Below are 15903 nucleotides of genomic sequence, written 5' to 3'. Positions count from 1 at the left end.
TATGTGTATATATATATATATATATATATATATATATATATATCATATTCTATATATTATATATATATATTTCATTTTTTCTCAGTCATAAAAAAATGAAATCTTACCATTTGCAACAACATGGATGTACCTAGAAGATATTTATGCTAAGTAAAGTCAGACAAAGAAAGACAAATATCATATGATTTCATTTACATATGGAATCTAAAGAACAAAATAAATGAACAAACAAGATGGAAATAGATTCATAGATACAGAGATCAGACTGATGGTTGCCAGAGTGGGGAGCGGTTGAGGGGGCAAGTGAAATAGGTGAAGGGGAATAAGAGGTAACCAACTTCCAGTTATAAAATAAATGTCATAAGGTTGTAAAGTACAGCATAAGGAATATAGTCAATAATACTGTAATAACTATGTATGATGCCAGATGGGTACTAGACTAAAAAGTGAGAGGATCACTTTTTAAATTATATAAATGTCTAACCACTATGCTGTCCACCTGAAACTAATATGAAATAATATTGAATGTCAACTGTAATTGAAAAAGAAAAAAAAATCCTGGCTTTCTGTTCATTCTATCTTGGATTCAATTCTTAGCCCTAGATCCTCCTGTTGCCTTGTGACTGAGAGCTGTCTTCCAGCTAAACTGCTCTAGCTCCCCTCAGTGTCCCCTCCTGAGAGAGTTTTTCCAGGCTCTGCCACCTGGCCACACTCCAGCAGGTCATCAGCCTGCCAGTGTCTTTCTTTTCTTTTTATTTTTCGAGTACAAAACACTTTTCTTCAGTCAACAAGCAGCTTCTGGAACATACTATGAATCTCGTTGTCAAAAAGCGCTATGTTGGAAGAATCCACCACCATAACAAACTTCACCTTAGAGTTGGTCACATAGCCATATACCTTGTAGTCCTCTGTGGGGTACAGCAGGCCCAGGTAGAGCTCCCTTTGGTCCACCAGGGCCTTCCCCATTGCAGAGATCTTCTCATCCACCACGTCCAGGGACGTGTGTACCATGTAGTGGAACTTCAGCTCGTTCTCTGTAGGGACACTCCTTGGCTATCACCACCATGCACACCGCCATCTTGGGAGGCTCCCTGCCAGTGTCTTTCTTGATGTGATATGAACAAACACAATACTTCAGGTGTGGGCTCCCAGAGAGCAGGCATGCTAATCTCCTCCTCTAGCCTAACCTTGAGTTTTTCTAGGAAGCCTTATTGTATGGCATGAATATCCTGCTTATAAGGATATTCCTTCTGAGGGATAAAATATTCCTTAAATAAAAAGTTAGGGTGTAGTTATTAAATGGACTATGGAAAGACAGTTAACTTTCTGATGGCATGAGAGGTGTCTGAAAAACATCATTTTGACACTAAGATATGTCTGTGCCATTGCCATCATCGTGGTGACTGTTAGCAAACTCATGGCAGGTGGGGAGTCAGCCTAGGAAGAATACTGACTGCAGTTCAAGAAAGTCTAAGATGGGTTAACAGAAGGACTTTGATGACTCCCTCCTCCCCTAAAAGAGTGTGAAAAAATTGTATGGGTGGGTTTTTCTGAGGAGAGGGCCTTTCACTTTCAGAAGACTCTCAAAGTGTTCATTACTCATCACTTTATTTTCAAGGAGATTGAAACCAACTTTTTAGTCTTGTGTGGTAACATGGAAGACATCTGTTTGAATTGTATCAAAAGTTTCTGCAAGAAGTCCTTTTCTCCCAGGACATTAAATCTGGGAGCTAAAAGGGAGTGAGGCTCATTGTTGCAGTGGCACGAGTCCTTCACCACAACTGTTGGTGTGGTGGTACCTGCTGGGAAAAGAAGGCCATCATCAGCCTGGTTACAAGGAAGAACAAGTGAGCACCTTTTATGAAAGTTATGATTCTCTTTTAGAAGAGGGTCTTTCCGGAGAAACCAAGATGGCGGCATAGGTAAACACCTGAAATTGCTGCCTTGTGCAACCACTTCAAAAATACAACTAAAAGACAAAACGGACATCATCCAGAACCACAGGAAGGCTGGCTGAGTGGAAATTCTACAACTAGAAGGAAAGAGAAAAGCACACTGGGACTCAGAGGAGGTGCGGAAGTAAAGTGCAGAGGTTCGGAGGCGCACGCGGAAAGGGCTGGCAACTGAGGACGTGATTGTCTTTTTCAATCGGGAGGGAGACACAAGTTCCAACGGCTCTGAACTCCAGTTCCGGGCAAGTCTCTGGGAACCCAGACTCATACGGGGAGAAACTGGACTGTCTGGCATCAGTCGGAACTCGAGGGCGGCTTTCTCTCAGAGGTGCTTGCAGCGATTACCGCAGGACCCTGAGACCCGGGGCCTCTTAGGGCAGGGCTGAGGATCAGCCATAGCTGTTTGCTCCACCCTGTTGATTCCCTGAGACCCCACCCCACCCAAGCTGTGCGCTGAGGTTTTTGCATATGAATGGCCTGGCCCTTTGCAATCTAAAATTACCTAACAAACTGTAGCTGGCTTAGAGAGACCCAGAACATCCAAAAGAAGGCCCAAGGCCCCACAACAGCTTGCATTGCTTCACAGCTGGGCCTCATCTGGGCACCTCCAAACCCCAAACAAAGAAGAGGAATCTGCAGATCTCTCCATAGCTCCTGCTGGGTAGCCTCAGGCAGAGACTAAATTAGCACCTCCTTAGAGATCCAAGAGCCAGTGTACCCAGTGGTCAGAGTGGGACCATCCAGATTACAACTCCTCAGAGCCATAAGGGACACACTCAGGGGGCAGACTCAGTGAGCACCAAAGTCCCACTGAAGCAAATCTTGCCCCATAAGGGTGTCTACAGCACAGAAGTTCTCCCACCGTAGACACAGCTGATTCTCACAGCCAATTGGCCTTGAGGTCAATTCCTCCAAGTGATACCTACAACAATCAAGGCTTAACTACAACAAGACTGTGCACAAAGCCCACAAAGGGGTGCACCAAGAGTGTTCACCTCAGGTAATTGGGGAGGCTGAGCCACTGGGCCCTATAGGACACCTAGCACACAAAACCACTCTATCAACACAGGGAAGCAGCCAAAATGCGGAGACAAAGAAACAGGTCACAAATGACAGAAATGGAGGAAAGCAAACTACTGGATATAGAGTTCAAAACCACGGTTATAAGATTTTTCAAGAATTTTCTAGAAACCGCCGATAAATCTAGTGAGACCCTCGAGGATATGAAAAAGGACCAACTAGAAATTAAGCATACACTGACTGAAATAAAGAATATTATACAGAGATCCAACAACAGATTAGAGGATCCCAAGAATCAAGTCAAAGATTTGAAATATGAAAAAGCAAAAAACACCCAACCAGAAAATCAAAAAGAAAAAAGAATCCAAAAATATGAAGATAGTGTAAGGAGCCTCTGGGTCAACTTCAAGCGTACCAACATCCGAATTATGGGGGTGCAAGAAGAGAGAGAGCAAGATATTGAAAGCCTATTTGAAGAAATAATGACAGAAAACTTCCCCTACCTGGTGAAAGAAATAGACTTACAAGTCCAGGAAGCGCAGAGAACCCCAAACAAAAGGAATCCAAAGAGAACCACACCAAGACACATCATAATTAAAATGCCAAGAGCAAAAGACAAAGAGAGAATCTTAAAAGCAGCAAAAGAAAGACAGTCAGTTACCTACAAGGGAGTACCCATACGACTGGCAGCTGATTTCTCAACAGAAACTATGCAGGCCAGAAGGGAGTGGCAAGAAATATTCAAAGTGATAAATAGCAAGAACCTACAACCAAGATTACTTTACCCAGAAAAGCTATCATTCAGAATTGAAGGTCAGATAAAGAGCTTCACAGATAAGAAAAAGCTAAAGGAGTTCATCACCACCAAACCAGTATTATATGAAATGCTGAAAGGTATCCTTTAAGAAGAGGAAGAAGAAGAAAAAGGTAAAGATACAAATTATGAACAACAAATACATATCTATCAACAAGTGAATCTAAAAATCAAGTGAATAAATAATCTGATGAACAGAATAAACTGGTGAATATAATAGAATCAGGGGCATAAAAAGGGAATGGACTGACTATTCTTGGGGGGGAAAAGGGGTGTGGGGGTGCGGGAAGAGACTGGAAAAAATCGTGCACCTATGGATGAGGACAGTGGGGGGGGGGCGGTAAAGGCAGAAGGTGGGGTGGGAACCGGGTGGAGGGGAGCTATGGGGGGGAAAAAGAGGAACAACTGTAATAATCTGAACAATAAAGATTTAATTTTTTTAAAAAAAGAATAAAAGAAGAGGGTCTTTCTATAGGTATGGTATTAGGTTTTCTAGGAGCCCACAATGATGGCAGAATGATATTCAGGATAGAAATAAATATAAATATGTTGTGTAAATAAACCAGTAAGTATTTATTTTCTTACTTTCCCTTCTTAGTTTGTAGGGTAAACCAGATTATTTCATTCCAATGCATAATTTTTTTTCTTGGATAAGCCATTTAATCACTAAAACCTTCTATGGACCCTCTGTGCTCTCTGGGCAATTAGAAACACAGTGATTTCATGGGAACTGGAGAAGGAATTTGAATTACCTGAGTTCCTGTATTTATGTTAAACAGTGACCTATTATATAACCTGAAGTCAATTGAATGGAGATGATATTAAATCCCCTCAAAAGTTATCTCTGATTAAAAAAAACAAACAAACAAAAAAAAACACAACAACAACAACAACAAACAAATAAACAAAAATCTTTGAATGTCTTTAGACTGGGCATTCCTCCCCAGAAAACCTCCTACCAGCAGTTTAGAGGTTGAAATTATAGCTATCACAACACATTTTAAGCAAAAATTGCTTCAGTCTGTATAATATTACTACTATTGTATACATTCAAAGGAACTTTCTGCTAATTTCCTTTTGTCTGTTTAGGAATAAACCAATACAATGGATTGGGGTACCCTGCACACTTTCATCGGGGGTGTGAACAAACACTCCACCAGCATCGGGAAGGTGTGGATCACCGTCATCTTCATCTTCCGTGTCATGATCCTCGTGGTGGCCGCTCAGGAAGTGTGGGGAGATGAACAGGAAGACTTTGTGTGCAACACTCTGCAGCCAGGATGCAGAAACGTGTGCTATGACCACTTCTTCCCCGTGTCCCACATCCGGCTGTGGGCCCTGCAGCTCATCTTTGTCTCCACCCCTGCCCTGCTTGTGGCCATGCACGTTGCCTACTACCGGCAGGAGGCCGCCCGCAAATTCAGACGAGGAGAGAAGAGAAATGAATTCAAAGACTTGGAAGACATTAAAAAGCAGAAGGTTCGGATCGAGGGAGCCCTGTGGTGGACGTACACCAGCAGCATATTTTTCCGAATCATCTTCGAAGCCTCCTTTATGTATGTGTTTTACTTCCTATACAATGGGTACCACCTGCCCTGGGTGCTGAAATGTGGGGTTGATCCTTGCCCCAATCTCGTTGACTGCTTCATCTCCAGACCTACGGAGAAAACCGTGTTCACCATTTTTATGATCTCTGCCTCGGTGATTTGCATGCTACTCAATGTGGCCGAGTTGTGCTACCTGCTGCTGAAAGTGTGTTTCAGGAAATCAAAAAGAGCCCAGACACAAAGAAACCACCCCAGTCATGCCCTAAAGGAGAGTAAGCAAAATGAAATGAATGAGCTGATTTCAGATAGTGGTCAAAATGCAACCACTGGTTTTCCAAGTTAGACATTTCAAAGTGCAATGTAGCCAGCTCCTAACAGAACTGGTGTCTTCTCCTAAGGACCCTCTCTCTAGGCTAGAGACTTTGTGTTTATAAATGGCTTTCATAATACATAGGTACTTGAGTTAATGTTTTATAGAATAATTGTGCCATTAATATGCAACATGATCACATATGTGGTCCATCTCTGAAAACTAAGACAGGTTGACAACCATACCTTGAAGCTTCTTTCACATGTCTGTTTTAAGTGGACCATCTGACATAGTGGGTATTTCCTGAAACTTTAAGATTGTAACTTTTGTTGATAATGTTAATCTAGAAATGGATACTTTTATTAGTAAAAGATATTTTTATAGGATTAAGTGTTTTAGTACTGACTTTGAATTTATATATTTTTATAATGACTAGTCTTCTTTACCTGGAAAAACATACGATGCTAGTTTTTAGAATTATACTTTAAGTATTTAAATTTTGAACTTACTGTATCTTGTTGTAAATCATATTTTGCATTGTCTACCGACAAGTTTATAAACTAGCATGATGCTCTGGAAAGTGTTCATTGTACAATATATTTTTACGGCTTTGTGAATGTAGACAGAGCTGTATGGAGGTCGGAAGCTTTTTAAAACTAGTCCATTTGCAGTAGTTGTGAACAGCTCCCCTCAATAAAGATGAACCCCACTGCTTAAGCGTTCCAATGCATTCTTTGTTTCTGTTCTGTTCGGGGCACCATGATGTCATCCCCAGTGGTATGATGAATGGGTTGGGGCACTCTTGCTGGGGTAGCTGCTGGTTCTGTGGGTACAGTTGCCCTGAAGTTCACTGAGAACTCTTGCTTCCTCACATCAAATGAGCAGAGACCAAGTTCAGCAGCCCACTCAGTCCTCCACTTGGAGAGGAGTTTGCAGCTTTAGCACATGGAGGATGTCCTCTGGGTCAGTGCAACCTTGCTAGAGAGGTCAGGGAAGTTTTCAGGTGTTCAGCAGCAACCTAACAAAGCTTGCCTCAACAGACTCATTCCCTGAGTCCACAGCTTTACCCCCATAGACGGGGAAACCTTCCTCCTAAGGATTTCCCGGTTGAACACAGATGCCTTTTGTGTGGGTGTTGGTGAGTCAGTCACAGACTGGTCACTCAGGCTAATAATATACACGTGCAACTGACATAGTTAGCATACACTATGCATAAGGACACCTAATGGATAATGAATATACATGAGGGCCTGACACAGCCCCAGATTCTATAACACTAAAAAATCTGGTCAGCACTGGTAATTCCTGATTGTCCTATAATGTTGTTGTTTTTAAATAGCTATTTGAATGGGTATAAAATGAAGCCCATGAACAGGAAGGAGGGAAATATCAAGGCAGATAAAACAGCTTTGGTAGCAGGTCCAATCTGAATGGAAAAGGGACTACTTTTCCACCTTGCTCTTGGGACTCCTGGACCCCTCATGACTGCCTCACTGGTCCTTCTCTCTGCTCTTTAACCTGCCTAAACACACCTTCCCTCTGGAGCTCTCACTGCACCATCCCTTCAAGGACTGAGAGTATGGCACACTTGCTGCCAGCACTCTCTATCCACCTGCTTCTCACCACTGTCCCACTGAAACCAAGCATTATCAGCATAATGATGCTCTGAGCACAAACCTAATGGCTTCTTCTCAGTTGTCGCAATTGTTTTTAATCCTCCCCCAAGGATATGTTTATTGATTTTGAGAGAGGAAGGGGAAAATGAGAGAGAGAGAGAGAGAGAGAGAGATTGCCTCTGGGAACCAAGGTATGTGCCTGATCAAAAACCAAACCCATAACCTTTTGTTATACAGGATGACGCTGCAACCAACTGAGCCATTTGGCCAGGGTTCAGTTGTTATAATTTTAAAACTCTTTGAGATATTTTTCTAGATTCTAAGACACTGCCCAACTTAACCTTGGATCTCCACCTCCAACTTGGGCTCCTGCACTGCCTTCTCTCCCTCTCCCAGTCCCTTGTGTGAAGACCTTTTCTTTCCTCACCCAACACTCTTCCTGATGAGATATCATCCCCACTATACAAATTCGAACACTGAGGGTCGGAGAGGTTAGGTAAGTTGCCCAAGGTCCATACCTAATAAGTAGCAGAGCCAAGGTTCAAACCAGGTCCAACTGTCTCAATGTCAGTGGCTTAAGTACTGTATTACACTGACTCCCACAGCTTGACTGCATGTGTAATGTGTACCATTATAAACCTCCCACACCTATTATCCAGCTCAACAAGCATCTTTTTATGCCTATTCACTTTTCCCACCTCACCTGCCCATCCCCAAGTCTGGATTATCAAATTCCAGACATTTCATCTGCAAATATTTCAGTATGGGTCTTCTATGAGTCTAGACTAACCTTTTAAAACAAAAAAACAGTGCCACCATCCCACTAAAAAATCCAGTCAGTGTTTATAATTCTCCCGTTGTCCTATAAATGTTCCTTCTTTTTTAGAATTAAACTTGTTATTATGATATAAGTATAGATTCATATGTCAGTATAAGAAATAATACAGAGGTCCCAGGTGCTCTTTGCACAGTTTCCCCCAATGGTAACATCTTGTAAAACTATAGTACAAGATTTCAACCAGGATATTGACATTGATACAGTCAAGATACAGAACATTCCATCACCATAAGAACCCCTCATGTTGCACTTTCCCTCCTAACCATTTCCTCCTAGCCCTTCCTTGCCCACCACATACCTCCTCAACTCCTGGCAGCGCTGGTCTGCTCATCACTTCTGTCATTTTATGGATTGGATTTTTCCCCCTCCATATACCAACGGTTTGTTTCTTTTTATTACTGAGTAATATTCATGATATGGGTGTACCACCATTTGTTTAACCATTCAAAGACATGAGGCTGTTTCTAGTTCAGGGCTTACACAAAAAAATATGAACATTCATGTAAAGGTTTCTCTGTCAACACAAGTCTTCATTTCTCTGTGATAAATATTCAGAAATTCGATTGCTGGGCACATTTTACTTTTTAAGAAACTGCCAAGCAGTTTTCCAGAGTAGCTGTGCCATCATATATTCCTACCAGCATGTCTGAGGGACCCAGTTTTTCCTCATCCTTGCCAGCACTGGGTGTTGTCACTATTTTTTATTTTAGCCATTTTGCTAGATGTGTTTAATTTGCATCTCCCTAATGGCTAAAGAGGTTGAACATCATTTCATATGTTTATTTGCCATCTCTATATTCTCTTCATGTCTTTTGCCATTTTCTAATTGGATTGTTTTTCTACTGTTGAGTTTTGAGAATTTTTTATATATTCTAGATACTAGTCCCTGGACAGAGATATTTGGTTTGTAACCCCCGCGCCCACCCTCCCCCCCCCGCCACACACACACACTTTGTATCTTTTTTATCATCTTCTGAAAAGGGTCATTTGCAGAGCAATAGTTTTTCATTTTAATGAAGTCCAATTTATCAATTTTTTTATGAATCACAGTTTTGGTATCAAGTCTAAGAATTCTTTGCCTAGCCCTAGGTCCTGAGATTTTCTCGTACATTTTTTCCCTAAAGCAGATAGTTTTACACTAATCTGTGGTCTATTTGTGTAATTTTGGCCTGAGACTTTTGAGGTTTATTCATTTATTTGGCCGGGTAGTATGTTCAGCATCATTTGATAAAAATACTTTTTCCTCCAGTGAATTGCTTTTGCACCTTTGCCCAAAATCAATTAGGCACATTTGTATGGGGCCATTTTGGGGTTCTCTGGTCCAGTCCATTGACCTGTGTGTCTATCCTTCCACCAACACTAAATAGCCTTGATTAATGTACTATATAAGTCTTGAAATCTGTGAGAGTGATTTCTCCCACTTTATTATTTTTTTTAAATATATTTTATTGATTTTTTACAGAGAGGAAGGGAGGGGGATAGAGAGTTAAAAACATCGATGAGAGAGAAACATTGGTCAGCTGTCTCCTGCACACTCCCTACTGGGTATGTGCCCGCAACCAAGGTACATGCCCTTGACCAGAATCGAACCTGGGACCCTTGAGTGCACAGGTCGACGCTCTACCCACTGAGCCAAACCGGTTAGGGCTCACTTTATTATTTTTATAAATTGTTGAAGCTATTCCAATTCCTTTGCCTTTCCATATACATTTAGAATAATCTTATTTATATTTACAAAAATATTGATGGGTTTTATATAAGAGTGACATTAAATCTATTTATCAATTTGGGGAGAACTGACATCTTTACAATGTCAAATCTTCCTATCCATATACACAGAATACCTATTTATTTATACCTTCTTTGATTTCTTTTATCAGCATTGTGTAGTTTTTAGTGTATAAGTCATAAAAGTTTTGTTAGATTACTTCTACGTATTTTCTTTTCTCTGATTGTAAGTAGTATTGTATTTTATTTCTATAAAATACACTGTCCACATATGCATTGCTAGTATATGGACGTATGTGTTATTTTGTTTGCTTATTTGCTTATGTCCTGTGATCTTGCTGAACTCACTTATTGGTTCTAGATTTTTGTAGATTCCTTGGGATTTTCTGCATAATAATCATATCATCTGCAAATAGGGATAGTTGTAGCTCTTCCTTTATGACCTGTTCTTGCCACATTGCACTAGCGAGAACTTCTAGCACTAAACTGTGTTAAATAGAAATAGTAAACACTGAATTCCTGATCTTGTTTCTATTTAAGGGGAAAAGATTCAATCTTTCACCATTAAGTGTAATGCTAACCATAGGTTTTTTGTGGATGCTCTTTATCAAGTTGAGAAAGTTCTCCTCTCTTCCTGTTTTTCTGAGAGTTTTATCATGCATGGGTGTTGAATTTTATGGAAAAAAAAAAGTTTAGCGTTAATTGATATGATCATGTGACTTTTTTTTTTTTAAGCCCCTTAATATGGTGGATTACACTGATTGGTTTTCAAATATGAAACCAGCTTGCATTCCTGGAATAAACTTGGTCACAACATATACTTCTTTTTATATATTACTGAATTCCTTTTTTTAATATTTTATTAAATAATTTTTACATCTACATTCCTGGGGATATTGGTGTGTAGATTTCCCTTCTTGTATTATCTTTGCCTGGTTTGGGTATCAGGATAATACCAGAATCACAAAATGAATTGTGAAGTGCTCTTACCTCCTCTATTTTCTTTTCTTTTTTAATTAAATTTAGTGTGGGGAGGAGACTGGTCAATAACATTATATAAATTTCAGGTGTACACTTTATGATAGAACATCTCTATACTTTATTGTGAGCTCGCCACCCAAAGTCTAGTCTCCTCCTGCCACCATATATTTTACCCTCTTTACCCTATTCATTCACCCCCACTCCCTTCCATTCTGGTAATCACCATTCTATTGTTTGTATCTTTGAGTGTGTTGTTTGTTTGTTTTGTATTTTCTAGAACAGAACATGTGAAATAGATGGTAATCTTTCTTTAAACATTTGATAGAATCCCCCAGTGAAACTATTTGGGCCTAAATGTTCCTTGAGGTTTTCTTTTTTCAAATTCAATACCCTTAATAGTTATAAGGCTATTGAAATTATCTATTTCATATTGGGTGAGTTATGGTAGGTTCTATTTCTTGAGGAAGTGATCCATTTCATCTAAATTGCAAATTAGTGTAAGTTTGTAATATTTCCTTATTATCCTTTGGATGTCTTCAGGGTCTGTAGTCTTCTCTCTTTTTTTGCCTTTGTCAGTCTTCCTAGAAGTTCATCAATTTTATTAATCACTTCAGAGAACCAGCTCTTGTTTCATCAATTTCTTCTATGCTTTTTCTGTTTTCAACTTAATTGATTTCTGTTCTTACCTTATTATGTTCTTCCTTCTGTTTTCTTTGGGTTTATTTTTCACTTCTTTTTCTAGATTCTTGAAGTGGGAACTTAGATTATTGATTAAAGTCTTTTCCTCTTTTCTAATGTATGCATTCAGTGCTATACATACCTATATCGGCATGCCTGTAGCTATGTCCCACAAATTTTGACATGTTCCTTTTCTTACTTTCATTCAATCCAATGGTTTATTTAGAAGTGTGTTTTAGTTTCCAAGTGTTTGGAGATTTTCCTGTTATTTTTCTGTTATTGATTTCTTTTTTTAAAATTAAATCTTTATTATTGAAAGTATTACATGTCTCCTTCCCCTCCCCCCCCATTGACCTCTACTTTGATTCTATTGTGATCAGAGAGCACACTCTTTATTATTTCAACTATTTTAAATATGTTGAAGTGTTCTTATGGCCCATGTATTAAGCATGTCTTTTTATTCTGCTGTATTGACATTTGTGGCCTACTAACCCTGGGGGAACTGGTCCTCCTGTGGCTAATTCCTGGAGATAGCAAATAACTGATCTGTGAGTACACCTTTCATATGCACAAAACCAATCCAAAACCCACAACCCAACCACTCCTTTATCAGGCTTTCATGGGGCTTCACATTCTGGGCACTATCCACCTGCCTAATCATCCCAAGGCCAGGTACCAGAACAACTTGCTAAAATGTTTCAAGCTAGCCAATGGAAGCCTCTTTACCCTGTCTTGCCTTGCCTTTTCCCAGACACAGTAAAGAGTTTTGCCCACATTTTCCTCTCAATCCTGTCTCCTGACTAACCCAGGTGCTTTCCTGTGTGACTTAGTCTGGTGTGCTGTACCTCCTTCTAGAGAACTATGAATAAAAATGTCTTCCTTCATGACAATCATGTCCACATTTGCATCTCTTTACTCTACCTGATTAAAACAAATCCTATGTACATTTTTAATAGCTCAGAATATGGTCTATTTTGGTATAAGCTCCATGGGTACTTGAAAAGAATATATATTCTGTTGTCAGAAATGTCAATTAGATCCCATTGGTTGATGGTTGCTGACTTTGTCTATAGTATTGCTGATTTTCTGTCTAGTTGTTCGGTCCATTGTTGAGTGAGAGGTGTTAAAGTATCCAGCTACAATTGTGAATATGTCTATTTCTCCTTTCAGTTCTATCTTTGCATCACATATTTCTCAGTTCTGTTCTTTAGTGCATACACATTTTGGATTGCTATGTCTTCTTTATATCATAATGATATGATGCCCTTCTGTCTGGTAATTTTGTTTGCTCCAAAGAATACTTTATCTGATATCAATATAGCGATTACTGCTTTTCTTTTATTAATGTTTGCATGCTTTTTCCACCCTTTTACTTATAAATTATATAATTATATTTGAAATGAATTTCTTGTAGACAGTATATGTGGGTCATGTTTTATAATCCATTCTGTCAATCAGTTTTTTGGTTGGTGTATTCGAACCCTTTACATCCCTTAAGGCTTCAGTCTGCCGTTTTATTTTTTGTTTCCTGTTTATTATTTCTGTTTTCTTTTTCCTACCTTCATATGGTTTGCTTAAATATTTTTTAGAATGCCATTTTTATGCATCTAGAATTTTTGTGTTCATCTAGTGTTAACTTTTCTAGTGTTTGCTCTAGATATTACATTATATATACACAACTTATCATTGTCTGCTAATATTCTCATCTTACTAGTTTGGGTGAAATATAGAAACTTTACCTCTCTTTACATTTCTTTATCCTCTTCTATTTACAATTGTCTTAAATATTTCTTCTATGTAATTTAGAACCACATCAGTGTTATTTTTGTTTCAACTGTCAAACATAATTTAGAAAATTCAAGAAAATAAGAAAAGCCTGTATTTACACATATTTTTGCTTACCATGTCCCTTCCTTCTTTCCTTTCTCCCTCCCTCCCTTCCGTCCTTCCTTCCTTCCTTCCTTCCTTCCTTCCTTCCTTCCAAATACCTTTTCTAACCATTTCTTTTCCTGTATAGAAAAGAAAAAACGGTTTTAGGTTTGATTCCTGGTCAGGGCACATACCTAGGTTGTGGATTCAATTCCCCGTCTGGGCTAGTATGGGAGGTAACCGATCAATGTTTCTCTCTCACATTGATATTTCATATTGATATTTCTCTCTCTCTCTCTCTCTCTCTCTCTCTCTCTCTCTCTCTCTCTCTCTCTCTCCCCTCTTCCTATCTTTCAAAAATCAATTAAAACAAAACATATTCTCAGATGAGGATTTAAAAAAGAAAGAAAGAAACAGTGTTTTTAAAAAATAAAAATATTGTGCCACTTCTCTGGCATCCATGATTTATGATAAGAAATTCCCTACAATTTTGAATTGTTTTCTCTATAGGGGCGGTTTTCTTCTGTTTTCCTCTGGCTGCTTTCAATATATAGAGAGAGACCTCATGGCGGCGGCCGTGGTGCAGTGCTGGGGCTGAGCTACAGCGAGTGTAGTGGGCTCTGCCCGGGGTAGGGGGTAGGATCGTAGGTGGGACCAGAGCACGGGCAGGCGCGGCCCCTGGGACCAGGGCTGGGTCTGAGACCGAGCCTTTCCTCAGCCAGGCGGGTGACACTGACTACTGGCCGGTGCCCGGCACCCCAGGGTTACTGGGGGATCCAAAGTCCGAGGATCCGGAGGGCCTGGACCGGGAGAAAGTGCAGCCCATCACGAGTGTGTCTGCGGCCCATGCGGCTCTCAGAGTGGCCCTGCTGTGCTACAGCGGCCTCCTCAGCTACATGGGCCCCTCACCGTGGCTGGCATCCTTCCGGACACCGAGCAGTTCTTCAATATCGGAGACAGTAGCTCCGGCCTCATCCAGACGGTGCTCATCTCCAGTGACATGGTGTTGGCACCTGTGTGTGGCTACCTGGGTGACAGGTACAATCAGAAGTATCTCCTGTGTGGGGGCATTGCCTTCTGGTCCCGGGAGACACTGGGGTCGCCCTTCATCCCCAGAGAGCAATTCCGGCTGCTCCTCCTGAGCCTGGTGGGGGTTGGGGAAGCCAGTTCTCCACCGTCGCGCCCACCCTCATGCTGACCTCTCCGTGGCCGACCAGCGGAGTCGGATGCTCAGTGTGTTCTACTTTGCCATCCCAGTGGGCAGTGGTCTGGGTTACATTGCAGGCTCCAAAGTGAAGGATGTGGCTGGGGACTGGCACTGGGCGCTGAGGGTGACACCAGGTCTAGGAGTGGTGGCGGTGCTGCTGCTGTTCCACCCCTGAACCCCACCTCGTGGCAGGCGGATCTGAGGGCTCCGGCTAGAAACCCCAGCTTCATCCTGTCCTCCCCTGGCTTCGCTGCTGTGGCCTTTGTCACGGGCTCCCTGGCGCTCTGGGCTCCTGCATTCCTGCTGCGTTCCCGTGTGGTCTTGGGGGAGACCCCGCCCTGTCTTCCTGGAGGCTCTTGCTCTTCGTCTGACAGCCTCATTTTGGGGCTCATCACCTGCCTGACTGGAGTCCTGGGTGTGGGCTGGGCGTGGAGATCAGCCGCTGTCTCTGCCACTCCAACCCCCGGGCTGACCCACTGGTCTGTGCTGCTGGCCTCCTGGGCTCTGCCCCTTCCTCTTCCTGTTCCTGGCTTGTGCCCATGGGAGCATCTTGGCCACTTACGTTTTCATCTTTATTGGGGAGACACTGTTGTCCATGAACTGGCCATTGTGGCTGACATTCTGCTGTATGTGGTGATCCCTATGAGTCGCTCCAGATTGTGCTGGCCCACCTGCTGGGTGACGCCGGGAGCCCTTGCCTCATCGGCCTGATGTCCAACCGCCTCCACCGGAACTGGCCCCCCTCCTTCTTATCCGAGTTCTGGGCCCTGCAGTTCTCGCTCATGCTCTGCGCCTTTGTCGGGGCCCTGGGCGGTGCGGCCTTCCTGGGCACCACCATCTCCATTGAGGGAGACCCAGCTGCATGTGCAGAGTCTGTTTCATGAGGCCGGCCCGAAGATGACCGCAACGTGGTGCCCCAGCGAGACTGCTCCACCCGGGTCCCTGTGTCCAGTGTGCTCATCTGAAGGGCCGTGGCTCACCTACCTGCACACCTGCCACAGCTGGCCTCAGGCCACCCCAGCAGGCACTGGCCCGAAGCCTCGGCCTGGCCCAGCTTCTGAGAGGAGCCTTGGGCATGTTCCAGCTCCCACACTACACGGGCAGCCAAGGCCGGGCGGTGGGGTGCAGGAGGGATCCCCTCCACTGGAGCAGCCCCAGGGGCTCTGTGCTATTTGTACTGAATAAAATTGTAGCCAGACCACCCCCCCCACCAAATCCTATCTAATAATAGAGAAACATGGTAATTAACCGTAACTTCGCTACCCTTCCCATTGGCTAATCAGCGAGATATGCAAATTAACTGCCAGCCAAGATGGCGGCCGGCAGCCAGGCAACTGAAGTGA

At 42.1% G+C, this 15903-nt stretch overlaps 1 protein-coding gene and 1 pseudogene across 2 annotated transcripts in view; both read left to right on the top strand.

The window, feature by feature from the left end:
• Positions 1 to 6365, top strand: part of GJB6 (gap junction protein beta 6) — an 11890-nt gene extending 5525 nt beyond the window's left edge. The window contains exons 1-2 of one of the 2 annotated variants that reach the window (XM_023751174.1): positions 2065 to 2092; positions 4876 to 6365. In XM_023751174.1, coding sequence (XP_023606942.1) covers positions 4891 to 5676 — 786 coding nt within the window. In that variant the 5' untranslated portion in view covers positions 2065 to 2092; positions 4876 to 4890 and the 3' untranslated portion in view covers positions 5677 to 6365. Of the gene's footprint in view, positions 1 to 2064; positions 2093 to 4875 lie in introns of those variants that run through there. The other variant, XM_006085493.3, reaches the window with a different exon arrangement.
• Positions 6366 to 13582: 7217 nt separating this feature from the next.
• Positions 13583 to 15525, top strand: LOC102423050 (annotated as a pseudogene).
• The last annotated feature ends 378 nt before the right edge of the window (positions 15526 to 15903 follow it).

This window comes from Myotis lucifugus, unplaced genomic scaffold (assembly GCF_000147115.1).
Source record: "Myotis lucifugus unplaced genomic scaffold, Myoluc2.0 scaffold_19, whole genome shotgun sequence".
Taxonomy (NCBI): Eukaryota; Metazoa; Chordata; class Mammalia; order Chiroptera; family Vespertilionidae; genus Myotis; species Myotis lucifugus.
Note: the sequence above shows the minus strand (reverse complement) of the source record. Positions and strands in the feature narration are given on the sequence as shown.